The sequence below is a fragment of the Mobula hypostoma genome, chromosome 4 (genome assembly GCF_963921235.1).
Source record: "Mobula hypostoma chromosome 4, sMobHyp1.1, whole genome shotgun sequence".
Classification (NCBI taxonomy): Eukaryota; Metazoa; Chordata; class Chondrichthyes; order Myliobatiformes; family Myliobatidae; genus Mobula; species Mobula hypostoma.
The window spans coordinates 154,080,114-154,098,709 of NC_086100.1; the positions used below are offsets into that span (position 1 = coordinate 154,080,114).

General features: G+C 41.1%; 1 protein-coding gene across 5 annotated transcripts in view; it reads left to right on the forward strand.

Annotated features, from left to right (window-relative positions):
• The window catches only part of LOC134345692 (chondroitin sulfate N-acetylgalactosaminyltransferase 1-like), a 224,682-nt gene that overhangs the window by 122,031 nt on the left and 84,055 nt on the right, over window positions 1-18,596 (forward strand). For 3 of the 5 annotated variants that reach the window (XM_063046760.1, XM_063046761.1, XM_063046762.1), the window contains exons 2-3: window positions 953-1,132; window positions 5,584-6,372. In XM_063046760.1, coding sequence (XP_062902830.1) covers window positions 5,730-6,372 — 643 coding nt within the window. In that variant the 5' untranslated portion in view covers window positions 953-1,132; window positions 5,584-5,729. The remainder of the gene's footprint in view (window positions 1-952; window positions 1,133-5,583; window positions 6,373-18,596) is intronic. The other 2 variants (XM_063046763.1, XM_063046759.1) reach the window with 1 other exon arrangement.

Sequence of the window (18,596 nt, forward strand, 5' to 3'; positions counted from 1 at the left end):
CTTTCTGTAAGTGTCAGATTTTAAACATCACACATCAGGTATCACATCCCAATTTAGCACCTACTTCAACACTATGAGAAAGCCCAAGGATATCTGCTAACCGTATTACATCCAATACTATTCCAGGTGTATGTAACTATTTCCAAAAGGAAAGAAGATAATTCATTGATTTCTGTGGTCGAAAGTGCTGCTGCTTTGAAAACCCCGGTGCATCTTTTAGCTTCACTGAGGTCAGCATTTTGTATGAGTCATTTCGTCCCCCTTTCATAGTTCACTTGTATCCGTTCCCATCTCATTGTTGCTGTGAATGTCCAGTCTGATGAATAATTGCTCATATCCCCTTCCTCCACCAATTTAATGACAATGCAGCTTTTGGCTGGGCTTGTATTTTTTCAGAGCCTTCCCAAATATTCCATGCAGTTTGTGTTAATCATTGCCGGCTGGTGGCGTAGTGGCATCAGCGCCGGACTTTGGAGCGAGTTCGAATCCAGCCGACTCCCTTGCACGCTTTCCATCCGTGCTGGGTTGAGCTAGCAACTCAAGCCTGCTAAGAAAAACTGCTGTCATGATGGTGTCCCGATGACTCCACTTCCGGAGTTAAGGGCTTTCTTCTTCTTCTTCTTCTTCTTCTTTGTGTTAACCATTACTACAAAGAAATGTCACTTTAATGAGGAGGTATTTAGGAGTTGGCCTGATGATTTTGCAGCGTCTTTGATGATTACAGACCCAAAGATCCTTATTGAATTACATGCTTAGCTTACATATCATTTGCACAATTCATTAACTCTTAGCCTAGCTTCTCATTATACCATATGATCACAATTTTACTGCTACGCATGGAAGAACAGTTTGATCCATATTACATTACCATGGATGGAGGTATTAGTATTAATTATTTTTTCTGTTTACTATCAGCACGAAAATTTGGTAATTTATTATTTGTTTAATATAGTGCCACCTTTTGACATGTCATGTTGACGGGATTAGCAGAGAGTCCTTCAAGCATGTGCAAGCAAGATAGCCCTTCTGACACAAGATCTCAGTGTATCAGCTACGAAAGGGCTGACCAGCTCTCGATACCTGCTACTTCTGGCTGCAGTGTCTGGTCACTTAATGTTGTCAACATCACCAGGTCAGTTGGCAAAATGAAAGTAAAAGTTTTTATAATTCCCAAACCATTGACCTCCTTAGAAGTCTTAAAATACCTGTCATTGCAAATATTTTTAATTATACTGCGACTTTGAAGTTGATTTGCAAAATATCCTATGCCTTTAGATTGAAAATGAGTGATTTATTTGGCTAAAGAGAAAACATGTCAAATCTTAAAGAATAGTTACAGTAATCTCTATTGATAGATGCATCCTGTGCTGCAGCCAAAGACTGCACAATGAGCGCAATGTCACCTAATCCTAGGACCATTAGTTTTTTTTCATCTTAATCTTCCACCACTATGGTGCTAATCCAGCCCAGAGACAAGTCAAGGTCACAGTACGAGAGCTGGAAATTTGACATTCAAATAATTAATTAAAGGCTGCTCTAGCGGACTGGGTAGATGAGATCTACAGTGCGATCCAACGGCTAGAAGGTGGTTCTGCAACACTCCATGGAGGACAAAGGCCACGACGAGGCACAGAAGTTATGGACATCCACTGCAACCAAGGAAGACCCCCTTTGTGATGACTAACCCTACCACTGGACCCGGACCTCTGAGTTTGAGACAGTGGAACAGCCGCACTGCGACAGCTTAGCTTTTCCATTTAAAAACTCTCCCGCGCAGGTTGCCCATCATCATCAGATGTGACGGATGACCAACAATTAAGTAAATAAAAGCTGGGATTGCAAAACTGCAACATGAAACTATTTTCTTGTTATATATACAGTGGAATGCAAAAGTTTGGGCACCGCGGTTGAAATTTCCATCACTGTGAATAGCTAAGCGAGTAAAAGATGACCTGATTTCCAAAAGGCATAAAGTTAAAGATGACACACTTCTTTAATAGTTTAAGCATGATCACTTTTTTATTTCCATCTTTTACAGTTTAAAATAACAAAAAAGGAAAAGGGCCCGAAGCAAAAGTTTGGGCACCCTGCATGGCAGTACTTAGTAACACCCCCTTTGCCAAGTATCACAGCTTGTAAATGCTTTCTGTAGCCAGCTAAGAGCCTTTCAATTCTTGTTTGGGGGATTTTCACCCATTCTTCCTTGCAAAAGTCTTCTAGTTCTGTGAGATTCTTGGGCCGTCTTGCATGCACTGCTTTTTTGAGGTCTATCCACAGATTCTTGATGATGTTTAGGTCAGGGGACTGTGAGGGCCATGGCAGAACCTTCAGCTTGTGCCTCTTGAGGTAGTCCATTGTGGAGTCTGAGGTGTGTTTAGGATCATTATCTTGTTGTAGAAGCCATCCTCTTTTCATCTTCAGCTTTTTTACAGATGGTGTGACGTTTGCTTCCAGAATTTGCTGGTATTTAATTGAATTCATTCTTCCCTCTACCAGTGAAATGTTCCCTGTGCCACTGGCTGCAACACAAGCCCAAAGCATGATCGATCCACCCCCGTGCTTAACAGTTGGAGAGGTGTTCTTTTCATGAAATTCTGCACCCTTTTTTCTCCAAACATACCTTTGCTGATTGTGGCCAGAAAGTTCTATTTTAATTTGATGGGTCCACAGGACTTGTTTTGAAAATGCATCAGACTTGTTTAGATGTTCCTTTGCAAACTTCTGACGTTGAGTTTTGTGGTGAGGATGCAAGAAAGGTTTTCCTCTGATGACTCTTCCATGAAGGTCATATTTGTGCAGGTGTCGCTGCACAGTAGAACAGTGCACCACCACTCCAGAGTCTGCTAAATCTTCCTGAAGGTCTTTTGCAGTCAGACGGGGGTTTTGATTTGCCTTTCTAGCAATCCTACGAGCAGTTCTCTCGGAAAGTTTTCTTGGTGTTCAAGGCCTCAACTTGACCTCCACCATTCCTGTTAACTGCCATTTCTTAATTACATTACGAACTGAGGAAACAGCTACCTGAAGATGCTTTGCTATTTTCTTATAACCTTCTCCTGCTTTGTGGGCATCGTTTATTTTGATTTTCAGAGTGCTAGGCAACTGCTTAGAGGAGCCCATGGCTGCTGATTGTTGGGACAAGGTTTGAGGAGTCAGGGTATTAATAAAACTTTGAAATTTGTATCACCTGGCCTTTCCTAATGATGATTGTGAACAAGCCATAGCCCTAACAAGCTAATTAAGGTCTGAGACCTTGGTAAAAGTTATCTGAGAGTTCAAATCTTCTGGGGTGCTCAAACTTTTGCATGGTGCTCCTTTCCTTTTTTTTTCCACTCTAAAATTGTACAAAACAAAAATAATACACTAATCTTGCTTAAAATGTTGAAAAGAATGTTTCATCTTTAACTTCATGACTTTTGGAGACCAGTTCATCTTCTACTCACTTAACTATTCGCAGTAACAGATATTTTGAGCAGGGGTGCCCAAACTTTTGCATGCCACTATACGAGGGGTGATTGATAAGTTCATGGCTTAAGGTAGAAAGAGTCCATTTTAGAAAACCTAGCACATTTATTTTTCAACATAGTCCCCTCCTATATGTACACACTTAGTCCAGTGCTCCTGGAGCATACGGATCCCTTCTTTATAGAAGTGGTCCACAGCAGGGGTGATAGATAAGTTTGTGGCCTAAGGTAGAAGGAGATGAGTTATACAGCTCTCGTTACATGCACGTGCAGTTCAACTCTGAGTGAGAATGCAGAAAGTTTGAAGTTAATAACTCATCTTCTACCTTAGGCCACAAACTTATCGATCACCCCTCACCCCCGCTGTGGACCACTTCTGGAGGTCCAAGACGCCGACTTCTATAAAGAAGGGATCCGTACGCTCCACGACCGCTGGACTAAGTGTGTAAATGTAGGAAAAATAAATATGCTAGGTTTTCTAAAATCGACTCCTACCTTAGAACTTATCAATCACCCCTTGTAAAAGAATTACTGTACTCAATTAGTTTACAAATACCTTAAAGGGAAAGAAATCTGCTCTCGTATTGGCCTGGCCAGTATGTCATTGTAAACTGCACCAATTTTGTTGACTTCTACCTGCCCCCCTAGTTTGAGAGCACTGTGGATGAGACAATAAACGGTGTCTTGTTAACTACATCTGTACCTCATGAACAAAAATGTTAAATACTGCGTTGTGTTTCCTTGTGTTCAAAAAGTTGGCGTAATTTGAATGAGATGTTTAAAATGATGAAGGAATTGTTATAGAGGAACTACTTTGTCTGGGTAGTTACTGGGGAAATTTGTAAGCAAGTTAAAAAAGTTAAAGATAGATAGATAGATATACTTTATTAATCCCGAGGGAAATTTGGTTTCGTTACAGCCACACCAGCCAAGAATAGAGCGTAAATATAGCAATACAAAAACCACAAACAATCATAACAACAAAATGCAAACTATGCCAGATGGAAAATAAGTCCAGGACCAGTCTATTGGCTCAGGGTGTCTGACCCTCCACGGGAGAAGCTGCACGTTCGATGGCCACAGGCAGGAACGACCTCCCGTGCCGCCAAGTGTTGTATCACGGTGGAATGTGGCCGAAGTCCAACAGTAAAAAGTTCTTTCTTTTTAAATCTTTTTAGTAATTTTTCAAAATTATAAACTCAATAACAAAGTTGGTACAAAGAGATTGGAAAAATGTTCATCAGCATATATAAAATGAATTTTAAGTAACATAGAAATAAAAGATTTCCAAACTCATAATGAGATTAAACATTAACAAAGAAATAAAAAGAAAAAAATATATAAACAAAAAAAAACCCCAAAAGAAAAAGAGAAAAAAAACCCCAAAAAAAGGCAAAACAGGGCTAGACCAACAACTTGTATCAGACAAGATCCATAATGTCGCTAACTCCACTCCTCTCATCATATAATTTTAGAAAAAAGATTCGGAAAGGTCAGATTACATCATATGAAAATGTTGCATAAACGGTTTCCAGGTATCTTCAAATTTAACCGAAGGGTAAAAAATATCACTTCTAATTTTTTCTAAATTTAAACTTAATATGGTTTGAGAAAACCATTGGAATGTAGTTGGAGGATTAATTTCCTTCCAGTTCAACAAAATAGATCTCGCCATTAAAGTAACATAAGCTATCATTCGAGAGGCTGAAGAAGATAAAGATTTATGTTCTACCATTGGCAATCCAGAAATTGCCGTAATAGGATCAACAGTAAAAAGTTCAATATCTGGTCTACAAACATGTTCCTTGATTGTAATATGACCCGGATTGCACTATCTTTGTTAACCAGATCAGTAAGCACCCAACTCCTTTACGCTTACCGCTCTCAGTGCACTTTTGGTCAGCCGGAACGGTATTAACCACCGAACTCCTCTTCTCCATAAGTCCCTGTTGTCTAAAATTGATTTTGCTGCATTAGTATGAGAGAGCTTGTTAAAATCTTAGCTTGTAAATGATGAAAAAGCAATGACTACATTTTATTTGTAAGGAGAAAGTTATTTGAATGAATTTTTGATTTGATGTTTGCAGTATATATGCGTTCAATTTTGTCTTTGTACTTTCAGGATGTGCTCCCAGTAGCCACCAGAGGAGGAGCTCAGCTTGAAATGAGAAGATTTCTCAGGACTAAAACATTTAGTTCAGAAACAGATGGTGTTGGTGTCAAATCATTCAGGACTGAGTAACTGGACTGACGTTGCAGAAGGACAGGATGTGGTTGAGAGTGATGCGAAGGGGAACTCCGGCATGGATTTGGCAGTTTGCCACGGTATTGGTTTTCCTGTGCAGTGTAGTATCCTTGTTGTACATGCTGGCGTGCACACCAAAGGTGGAAGATGGCCAACCCTTGTTACCCAGGGTGAGTGGGCCAACTGGGAAAGACAACTTCAGGGTGTTGCTTGAAGAGCGTGAGGAACAACATCGTAATTATATCAACAGCCTGAAGAAGCAAATAGCACAACTGAAGGAGGAACTGCGGGAAAGAAGTGAGCAGCTCAAGATTGTACATGACCGCTATAGCGACTCGCTGGGAGGCAAATTTGATCCAAGCAATCCAGCGAAAACACAAGTGGATCTGTGGGAATTTCTGCACTCCCAGATTGACAAAGCGGAAGTCCACGCTGGTGTTAAATTGCCGACAGAATATTCGGTGATACCATTTGAGAGCTTCACCCTCCAGAAGGTGTACCAGCTGGAAATGGGTCTCACCCGACATCCTGAGGAGAAACCAATCCGGAAGGACAAACGGGATGAACTGGTGGAAGCTATTGAGGTTGCACTAGGGATTTTGAACAGCCCCGAAGATGAAGGAGCAGCAAACCATCGGACGCACGCAGCTGCTGACTTTATTGAAGGTTGGTTTGTTCATTTTTCTATGGTTGATGCTTCTGCTTTCTGGTTGCAATGATGTCAAGTAGAATTTCACATTGTCTTTCAAGCACATAAACCAAGGTTGTAAACCTCCCAGGTGGATGAATCAAAGCTCCCTCTTTGTGTTGGCTTTAAGTACCCTTCTTATTAAAAGGTTGGGTGTTTTTGTTCTAGTTGCTGGTAGCTCATTGACCCATGGCATTAAGATGCTCTCATAAAGAGCTTGTTGCCCCCTCCTCCTACGTTTTCGACAGGCTTGTAATTGATTGTGCAAAAATCTGAAGGATTTTTAGAAAATAAAATAAATAGAATTTCCTATATTATGAATTTGAAAGATTACTGTAATCTTACATTAGATTCCTTCTTTCTCTGTCATTTTGCTACAAGCTGAGCCCTATATATACTCATTACTCTTCCCTTTATTGTTCTGCTAATGATTCAAAGAGGTACAATTTCTGATTGTTGAGTAGTTTGCCCTTCCTAACAGCAGTAAATTTGGGACTAAAAAGTCTTACTCTTAAGGTAAAACGTCATTGTTTTAAACTATTGAAATTTTAGCTTCAATTCAGTCACTAGGTATACATGGAGAGGTGGTAAATTGGATTAGACTGGCTCAATGGAAGAAGCCAAATAATGGTAGTAGAGAATTGCTTCTTCGAGTGGAGGCCTGTGACTAGTGGTGTGCCACAGGGATCAGTGCTGGGTCCATTGTTATTTGTCATCTATATCAATGATCTGGATGATAATGTGGTAAATTGGATCAGCAAGTTTGCTGATGATACAAAGATTGGAGGTGTAGTAGACAGTGAGGAAGGTTTTCAGAGCCTGCAGAAGGACTTGGACCAGCTGAAAAAATGGGCTGAAAAATGGCAGATGGAGTTTAATACTGACAAGTATTGCACGTTGGAAGGACAAACCAATGTAGAACATACAGGGTTATTCGTAAGGCACTGAGGAGTGCAGTGGAACAGAGGGATCTGGGAATACAGATACAAAATTCCCTGAAAGTGTCGTCACCGGTAGATAGGGTTGTAAAGAGAGCTTTGGTACATTGGCCTTTATTAATCAAAGTATTGAGTATAAGAGCTGGAATGTTATGATGAGATTGTATAAGGCATTGGTGAGGCCGAATCTGGAGCATTGTGTTCAGTTTTGGTCACCAAATTACAGGAAGGATATAAATAAGGTTGAAAGAGTGCAGAGAAGGTTTACAAGGATGTTGCCGGGACTTGAGAAACTCAGTTACAGAGAAAGGTTGAATAGGTTGGGACTTTATTCCCTGGAGCGTAGAAGAATGAGGGGAGATTTGACAGAGGTATATAAAATTATGATGGGTATAGATAGAGTGAATACAAGCAGGCTTTTTCCACTGAGGCAAGGGGAGAAAAAAACCATAGGACATGGGTTAAGGGTGAGGGGGGAAAAGTTTAAAGGGAACATTAGGGGGGGCTTCTTCACACAGAGAGTGGTGGGAGTATGGAATGAGCTGCCAGACGAGGTGGTAAATGCGGGTTCTTTTTTAACATTTAAGAATAAATTGGACAGATACATGGATGGGAGGTGTATGGAGGGATATGGTCCGTATGCAGGTCAGTGGGACTGGGCAGAAAATGGTTCAGCACAGCCAAGAAGGGCCAAAAGGCCTGTTTCTGTGCTGTAGTTTCTATGGTTTCTAATAGCTCAATAGTTCCATTTAATATCAGAAAATGTATACAATATACAGCCTGAAATTCTTGTTCTTCACAGACATTCATAAAAACAGAAGAATGAGTGACAGTAAAAATGTGAGAACACCAAGGCCCCCTCCTATTCTTCCCCCCTCCCATGCACAAGCAGCAGAAAAGGACAAGCATCCCCTGCCTCACTTACTTCAGCAAAAAAAAACCTTCAGCACCGTCCACCCACCAAGCAGGTAATAGCAAAGCCCCCCGAAAAAGACCATGATCTGCAGTACAACAAAAAACTAATCATTCACCTGATAATTCAGCTTGCCACAGTCTCTCTCTCTGCCAATAAAGGGATAGAGAGAAGTCACCTTTTCACAGTGAGAGGGGAGACATGAACAAAATAACTCGCTGATTTGCGATGATAAGTTCTGCTACACCACTTCTTTCCGAGTTCTCCAACCTGAGAATCAGCAACAAGTTCTTCCCTCAGCAACAGCAGACAGATAGACAGACCAGCTGTCCCTGGTAGCCAATCTGATGTTCCATTTTCTCCTGCAATGCGTCAGTCAGCAGCATCGGCATAGTTGGCTCGTCCACAGGGCCACAAAGTCTCGGAACCCTGAAGACGCACTCATCTTCTAGACAGTGCCCTCAAGGTATCAGAAAGTGGCCAGCTGTGAGCCCCCAGGAATGGGTCCCAACACCACAAAGAAATGAAGTCTGGGTGTAACTCTAGGTCAGGTTCTCTGACCGAACCCCATCCACATTGAAAAGGAAGAAGAGAGACATTAAAGGTAGAAATTAAGGAATCGCTGTTAAGCACCATTGTAGCTCTGCCCCATGTGCTTAGATGTAACATTTTGTGCTTCCCTCACTACACCTCTCCTGGCTTGAGTAAACAGGACTTCACCTCGTTTTTTCCCTGTCCCTGTCTGGTACCTGTATCCCAAATTTTTAATTTTACCTTTGGTTGTTAGATATCTTTTTAGTGGGGTACATGCTGTTTCAGCACAATCACACATTCACACTGAGGAGAAAATAAAACCCTTAAACCTCCATACACAGACTTGTAGAACCCTGCAAATCTCTGGAATGGTGACCCGGAATACTCTGTTTAAACAATCAGGTCCTGCATGACAGTATTTCTAAAAACCTCATAAGACCAGAAACTGGTTAGAAAAAAAATATGATAAATTAAATAAGAGGTGCAAAAGACCGAGAATGGTATTTATATAGAACAATCTACCAGAGAAAGTGGCTGAGGCAGCATTTAGAAGATATTTGGACAGATTCATCAGTAGGGAAAGGTTTGAAGGGAAATAGGCCAACTGCAATCAAATGGGATTTGCTTAGACAGACCACATTACTCTGTGATCCTGTATCAGCTCCATTGATGATCAAAGTGAACAGAGTTCAGTTCCACGTTTTCTCCTTGTGTCCCCTAATGGTCTGACAGTTTGTGCATCCACAGAACCTAGGTTCCCTGGAATGGCACTAGGATACTACATTATTTGCCAATTAATGAGATTATGATCGCACTCTTGTACTGCACCGTGTTACTGCTGGTACAATTAGTCACTCTTCTGCCAGGCATTGATACGAAGTTCAGAGTAAATTTATTATCAAAGTACATGTGTGTCACTTTATACTACTTTGAGATTCATTTTCTTGTGGCATTCACAGGAAAATAAATACAGAATAATTTATGAAAATCAGTATATAAAGACTGGCAAGCAACCAATATGCAAAAGAGAACAAATCATGGAAGTAATAAACAGTAAACAAATAATACTGAGGACATGATGTATAGGACATGAATCTGTAGGTAACCCGATTGCTGTCTCTATCAAACATCCATCTGTGAATTTGGCTCAGCTTGCTTGTTGTCTTCTTATCCATTTTCTGGAAGTGGAGAACATGCAGTGTCTGACCTGCTGGACATGTTTCCCACTCTGCAGCTGGCAATTTCCACATTCTTCTGCTTGTATTTTCGTTCTCTACCTGTGCCTATTCATTCACTGACTACATAACCCTGTTTACAGTGTGCCCCCAAAGGCAGCTGGTTTTGCCCTCTTAGAAACGGCCCTGCCCCACCACCCTTCCTGCAGTTTAGCAAACTTCTTTTGTCTCCTCCTGAGTCCCGACAAAGGGTCCTCGATCTGAAACATTTAACTTTATTTTTCTTAACACAGATATGGCTAGACCAGCTAAGTATTTCCAGCATATTTTATTATTGTAGATTAGATTAGATTAGATTATGAGGACACACAGTCCCCTTTTATTGTCATTTAGTAATGCATGTATTAAGAAATGATACAATATTCCTCCGGTGTGATATCACAGAAACACAGGACAGACCAAGACTGAAAAAACTAACAAAACCACACAATTATAACATATAGTTACAACAGTGCAACAATACCATAACTTGATGAAGAACAGTCCATGGCACAGTAAAAAGTTCAAAGTTTCTCGCAAGTCCCACATCTCACGCAGACAGGAGAAGGAAGAAAACTCTCCCTGCATGCCCAACCACAGTCCGACTCTGAGTCATCCGAAAACTTCGAGCCTTCGATCAGCCCTCCGACACCAAGTACTGAGCACCATCTCTATCCGAACGATTCGACCTCAGTCTCACTCACCAGCAGGAGGCAAAGCCGGGGATTTTGAGACCTTGCTTCCGGAAGATTCTCGATCACGCAGTAACAACAGCAGCAAACCGGTGTTTCAGAAATTTCTCCAGATGTTCCTCTGTGCTTTCACGTCTGTCTTATAACATTTTAAAAGTCTTTGTTCAATATGCAGCCATGCATTCTCTTAGAGACAAATTTGTAGGAGCAGATTTATGCTTAAATATGGAAGAATCATTCATTGTGATAATATTTCCTTCGTTAAATCAATGTCTGTGCTCGTACAGGAATTTAGTTGTGCTTCTGTCCTGAAGCTCCAGCTTCCATTGCTGGCTTCAGGTAAAGCTCAGTGTGGCATCTTTGCTGCACCAGTGAACTCCTCATCTAGTCTACTGGGGCAGGACAAACTTCCATAGGTTTTTACCTCTGCTGGCAACCGAACCTGCACTAGGTTAACTCTGGTATAAGTACAGCAGTCCCTATTCAAATGAATGGAGAAATCTACCAGCAGCATCATGAAACAAAGAGGATCTGTAAAAACAAAAATTGTAAGTTGAACTCTTGTGATATGTGCTTGCATTTTTTGTCTTAAAATATTTTTTTCTTTGACAGTTCCTGTGATGTGAAAATCATAAATATTAAGTTGTGGTGACATCTTTGACAGATGTTGAGCATATTGGCTTCAATGCCATCAAAGCAATTTTGTTAGTGCAGTGGGGTTCTCAGCTACCTGTGCTGAGATATCCCCCCCCCCCCCCGCCGTACTATGTTGCCCCTAGTCTTGCCTTGGTGCCTGGAGATGAACTAAGGGCATGTTCATTGTCTTCCACTGCTGTAGCCCATCCACATCAATGTTTGACATGTTGTGCATTCAGAAATGCTCTTCTGCACACCACTATCATACTGCATGGTTACTTGAGTTACTGTTGCCTTCCTGTCATCTTGAACCAGTCTGGCCATTCTCCTCTGATGTCTCTCATTAACAAGGCATTTTTGCATACAGGACTGCGAATCACAGGATGTTTTCTTGTTTTTCACACCATTCTCTAAACTCCAGAGAATGTTATGTGTGAAAATCCCAGGAGATCAGCAGATTCTGAGATACTCAAACCACCCTGTCTGGCACCAACAATCATTCCATGGTGAAAGTCGCTTTCATCACATTTCTTCCCCATTCTGACCTTTGGTCTGAGCAGCAACTGAACCTCCTGACCATTGAGTTGCTGCCACATGGTGGGTTAATTTGATATTTGCATTGAATAACCTTAACCCTAACCCTAATGCGAGGTATACCTAATAAAGTGGACACTGAATGTAGAAACAGTAACAGTGAAATCTGCCTCCGTGCATATACAGTTTCCATTTCCAGAGGCTAGTTGTGTGTACCATTGCTTCCAGCTGTATATCGCTGTTAATTTTCACACACTTTTGGCACGTCACATATGCTGTACAATAGTGTCTCTTCTGGTGATATGTTCTAATTACATTGCATCAATATTTACATAGGGAATTCTCCAGTATAAATGTTTACATAAGAACTTACAGTGCAAAATAAATATAGCAAAATCTATTATACTGAAAAGTATCAAGTTGTAGCCCTATGGGATGATGAAGTTATTCATAGTTCACTCACCCTGCTTCATCTTGTGACTCTACTTAAGCTTAACATTGCAACACATGAGAAATGTATAATGTGTTGTGGTTTGAACCTAGTGAGCATTTTGTCTGTTATGCTGCCAATCGAGCACTCCCAGGATATATGAAGACCACTAGTTACTATCAGGAGTACAAAAATATTAACCATCATATAACAAACTGTAAACCGAAACTGAAAAAGTGTAAGATATTTATTTCTGTATTTCAGTTTGGCTGCCATTTTGATCTAAGGCAAGTTTGAAATCTTTATACATGAATATACATTTCTAGCTGAAAGAAGTGTTATAAATGAAGCAAATTTATCAAATATATATAATGTTGCAAAAATAAAACAAACACTTGTTATTGATTACTTTTTTGTTTTGAGCGCTGGACCTATTTTGAAGTCTTTCCTGAGAGGTAACAATGCCATTTTAAATTCATTTTTTCCTCTCTGGAACTTGGTAATTTATTGCTCTGATTTGAAGCATAAATAAACCATTATTTTTACTCATCCAATTACTGCATTTTGGAGTGAAGATATAATATTGTTCACATTAACACCACTTAAAGGTTCTAAGGTTCGTCCATTGTCATCGATGAAGACTTCGACACCATTAGTTCTTTTTACGAGGTCGAGTTGCTAGCTCAACACTCAACCCGGCATGGATGGAAAGTGTGCCTGGGAGCGGCTTGACTGGATTCGAACTCAGGAACCTTTGCTCCTGGAGTTCAGTGCTGATGTCACTGCACCACCAGCCGGCTGATGGTGTCGAGACTGGCGCTTGATTTGGATTTAAGTGAGGGAGAGTTGCGCAGTGTCAGCCTCACTCTCTCTTCCCAATTCCCATCTGGATCCAGTGGCAAGACAGGTGTAGATGACTGGAGATGGGACTAGGTGCAGTGGATGTCCAGGACAGCTTCTGTGTCTTGTCATGCTCTATGCGTTCCATGATGCTTTCAGAGACCGCCTTCTTGACCGTTGGACCTTCCATTGGTCTCATCCACTCAATCCGCCGGAGTCTGTCTTCACATGCTGGGATAGACATCTCCCTATCTCACCGAGGGTTTGAGATCCGTCGGCTACCCTCACCTGGTTTAGTCAGCTTGTCAAAGCCGTTGCCCGGGGTGTGGCCGCTGTCGCATGCAAACAGCTACGAGGAGCCACAGGTGAGAGCTGAGTGCCAGGTTGGGACCAAAGGTGGACAAACCGCCCTGAAAAGAACACAACATGTTCCCCCATCAGAAGTGCTACCCCTCGCTGACGCCCATACACCCCAACTTAAAGTTTATTCTCAAGAAGACTGCACATCCATTGGATATGTTGCTTTGTCCTTTACGTTCACAATAAATCGTTTACAAAGAGATTAAATGTACCTTGAAATACTTACTGATGAAGTCCACTTCAAATTAAAAGCCACTTTGTTATATATTTTCAATGCTGGAAATAGCTCTCAGAGTATCCAGGAAATGTAGATTAGACAGTGAACCTTCCCTTTGACTAATTGTAGCTGTTTTTAACTTGGATTAATTTGGCTCTTCTTATCACTTCTTCAATAGTACAGGCTCCTTCAGACAAAATGTTAATGGCATGTGCAAAACGTTTGGGAAAGATTGGGTGACTTTCTAGAGTGAGCTGAAGGGCTCTTAACTTGGGGATCAGATATGAGAGTATGATAGTAAATGAGTGAAGCTGAAGCGGTGATACAAGATTTCAAATCTCATGAGGTTTTCCCTGCCTTAAACCTCAGAAAGTGACAATATCTATATTAATTTAATGTATTTAATATGGTACACCTATTTTATAAATGTGGCTCTTACTTCCTGAAAGATTATTTTGTCAGAGCTTGAAATCCTTAAGGCCAATTTATACTTTGCGTCAAATTGACGCCGTAGGTATGGCGTAGCCACGTACCCTACGCCATACTCTACACCATAGCCTGACGTGCACCTCCCCAAAAATGTAACTATGCGTCGTGGCGATGCAGACTGCAACGACTGTGATTGCTCTACTTGGTAGAATCGCATTTCCTCCTACGCTGCAATAGCTTCCCATTAGGTGACTGAAGGGCAGGGAAGGAACTCTGGCTGCAGTGCTTTCCATGAAACTTTACAGACCTCCAAAATTATGGAGGACCCTGATGCCAGTCAATAGCTAGCTGTTGACATCCACCTGAAGCTAAAACTGGAATGGTGATTGCAAGTCTCTGAGTATACTGTGCGTACACTGATGCAAAATAAATGGTTGGAGACGATGAACCAAATCATCAAATCTACCTGCCAACATCCGAAAATATTTGAAATGCATTTCCTTGTCCATGTCTCTCAGTGGCCGGACAAGCACAGAAAATTCACCCTCCTTCAGTTTCAGTAGCCATTGTTTAAAGTTTGAATTTCTTCGTGTTGAGTTTCAACACGAAGAAACTCAACACAGTGGTATAGAAACCCTACCACCAACTAGCGTTTTGGCGGTGAATTGCAGAGCGACGCAGACACACCAAAGCACAAGTATAAATGCTCACGACAGCGTAGGCCACTTGCGTAGGCTACTATGCAGAAGTATAAATCAGCCTTTAATCACAGACTTTTTATGATGTTAATATTAAGGAGATTTGTTGTGATTTGATCTGCTTGGCTTATTGCTCTGGTCATTTAATCATTGTGTCTTTTATTCCTCCTTTGCTCTTCTCTTCACAACCTCTTGGATTTGCTGTAGATCTCACCGATGCTAGTTTTAATTAAATGTGAACGACGTTTGGCAGACAGGTCCTCTGATGCAGTTAGGATTGGCGCACTATTTGATTTGGAGACTGCATGCTTCAGTTATAATACAAGACTACAGGAGGGAGCTGGTCAGCAGGAGAAATGTCATTCATTTAAATTCACATTGTCCAAGATGTGCTAGTTGGGGCATTAGGCAAACTAAGGCAAAAATGAACATTAATATCCTGGGATTTCTGTTACTTGGGGCTGTAGAGGACGGTTGGAGGAATAATTGAGAGAAATAGATACGGTTCATGTTACTGAGTTACGAAAGACATCTCTATAACTTCAAGGCAAGAGTAGTATTGGTGGAAACATTTTAGGCAAGATACCACTTTCTTCAGAAACAGAAAGGGAGCACTTCAAACCTAGTAAAAGGGAATTCTGCACATCAATTTCCCATGTACTTCCTTTTGTGCTGCTTCTGATGGATTACAATTATATTTGGCCAAAGATGGGGTCTTGCTCATGACCACTGCAGCTCCTAAATCGGTGGCATGGTTGTGTCCTTTGCTCACCAGCACCCTCTGATGGTATGACTACATCTGAGAACTGATCTTGCAGGAATATTGCAAGTGTGAAGCCAGCTGTTGCATCAGGACATGGATTGGTGCCAATACCCCAACTGGAATGAAGCCGTTTAACTTAAGTATCCTTTTTGTTCCACTCAGGACAGATACTTTGGTTAGCAGTCAAAGCAAGCCACTGTGTTGAATGATTTCACTTGAATAACTCATTGTGCAGCCTGCACCAATATTTTCTTCAGCTGATATTGATCAGCATAGATTGCAATTGTTTAATTCAATGAACCGACTGTTTTGCCAGTAACTCTCAGCTTCCCACCCTCTATTCTCCTGCTGAAGTTTAGTGCATTTCCAATTGGGAGTGGAGATAATTGTATTACTGTGCTTTCCTCTGGTGTAGAAACCAGGTCTGCTCTAGAAGAGGGTTAGGTGCAGGATGAGAATGGGAGAACAAGGTTTGTGCTAGTTGTGTCTTGTAAACCAAGCCATCTGGCACTTTGGATCTGAGTTGAAGAGTTGACGTTATTTAATGTATCCTGACCAAAGCTTTCTCCAGACTTCAACTCCATGAGCCTGGATAGCAAAGGTCATCGGTAGACTGTCAAAGTATGGGCTAGGGGAGAAAGTGGGCATCACATTATGACCCCACATTCACCAATGCACAGATTTAAGTAAATTAGTATTCCACAGGCAGCATTGTGATGTCAACAAGTGATCTAGGATCTCTTCACCAGGAACGCTAAAGCCTTTAGTGCATTTCCTCCCTCCCTGCACATGTCTCTGGTCCTTTGTCCTCGTCTTGTGCTCACCCATCACGTGCTTTGTTATCTCTCCCTGCTTTCCCCTTCCACATGCTCTTTCCTATCCAATGCTTCCTTGTGTTCTGCCTCCAATCAACACAGTTGGAGGAGAAAAATATCCATGCCAATAACACGTTTCATGACCTTGGGAATGCCCAAGGTGATGGTCCCAATCTATGTCCATCCCCGGGTGTCAGTAGGTCAGGCTTGAGTAAATTCTATCTTTATTTCCATGCCTTGTCTGAAAGCAGTGTCCTGTCTAGAGGGGCAGCAATTTGGCCATTACTGGAAGTATGTAGCCTGGGGAAAGTGGGGTTTTTAGTGGCCAAGTCCTGTCCCACCAGCGCAGCATCGAAGTTGGAAGTGAGTTCATGTTTAGAGTGACAATAACAACTCAATCTGCAAGCTACCATGTAGATTTTTATCTTTTAAATGTAAGTGTGCAGCACTTTTGAACAAGATCTAAAGTATTAGCAAAACCAATTAAAGTTGCAAGGCATGATTCTTTCCTTGGAAGTTGTCAGTCATGTTGCCAATGCTGTAAAAGTGGCTAAACTATAAACCTTTTAATTGGATTCCTAGAGAATTCCCAAGGTTATGAAACATGTTTTTGGCATGGAAATCTTTCTCCTCCAACCGTTTCTTTTTTTTTTACAGTTAACAGAAGTTTAGTTTTCCCTTCTCATAAACTGATTTAAATGTATAATCTGGCCCATGTGAGTCTTTGCTGTTCTCAGCATTGCAATTGCTCCCTGTTCCCATTAACTCTCCTCTGATTCTGTTGCCACACCTCTGTAGCAGGGGCTTTTCACTCATCAAACACCTCTCCTCTCTGATGTGGAACAAACCCAGAGCCACAGGGGAAATCTATGTGGTTGCAGGGAGAATGTGCAAGCTCCACACAGTCAGCACTTGAAACCAGTGCTGACAAGGGTGTAGGAGCTGTACACAACTACTGCTGTGCTATAATGCCATCCATTTTGTTTTAAACTCAGATCGCCAAAACAATGGTCCAGTAACAGTACTATTCAAAGTACATGAATGTCACCATATACAACCCTGAGATTCATTTTCCTGCAGGCATACTCAATAAACATATCAAATAATAATCATAAAAGAATCAATGAAAAACTGTCCAACTAGGGCATTCAACCAAAGTGCAGAAGACAAACTGTACAAATAGAAAACGAAAAAGAAAGCAACAAGTATCAAGAACATGAGATGAAAAGTCCTTGAAAATGAGTCCACTGGTTGTGGGAACATTTCAATAACATTTCTGAAAGCATCAGGACCCAACGTCTGCAACGACTCGAACCAACGGCAGCAACTCAAAGCAGCGGTCCCTCCCTTGAACCATCTAAGTCCACAATCAGCATCGTGATGATTGGGCAGATCTATATGGCTGTGTAAATATTAACCAGTATATTGGGAATGGTCTTTTTCCAAAACATTGCCATGGAGTTTTTCCTTTCACCCAGGACAGCTGATGAAGCTCTGTTTAATGTCTGAATCTGAAAAGGCAGCAGCTAATTTATGCATAAAGGATTCCATAACAGGTTTAAGTGAATCTTGTGATTTTTAAAAATATAATCTTGGTTAAGGTTAATTATTGAGAATTCGTTTGTTCTTTGAAATACTGGCCTTGACTCTAACATTCATTCAAAACTCTACATGAACCTAATCTTGACATCTCAGTGGCCACCCCTCAGACCTCTGCTAAGATGTCAGACTGGGTTAAGCCTACAGTCTTCTGAATCAGAAGTGAAGGCGGCAGAAACGCAATTGTCATCCAGTAGCAAAGTGATCAAATTGTGACAATGGTGATATTATATGTCCTAAGTTTTGATTGGATTTTCTGCAAATCTAGTGCCACTTTTCCTGTGGGGTTGAGGGGTGGGGGGTTTGTTGTTGGGGGAGTTGTTTGGACTTCCCAGAATACAAGTTTATTCTGCCAGTTTACTTGTTTTCTCTTGTAGACCGCTTTTAGAGTAAACACATCAAAGACAAGATAATTGTCATGTGCAAAGTACACAAATGCATAGAAAAATTACTTTTTAGCAACATCAGGCATTTGGCATCAGGTAAGCAGCAATCACAAGAAAACCAGAAATTAAACATAAATAGTACACAATTTACACAAAGAAAAGCACAATTAGAACAAAATAAAACTAATTCCATTTTTGTGTGAA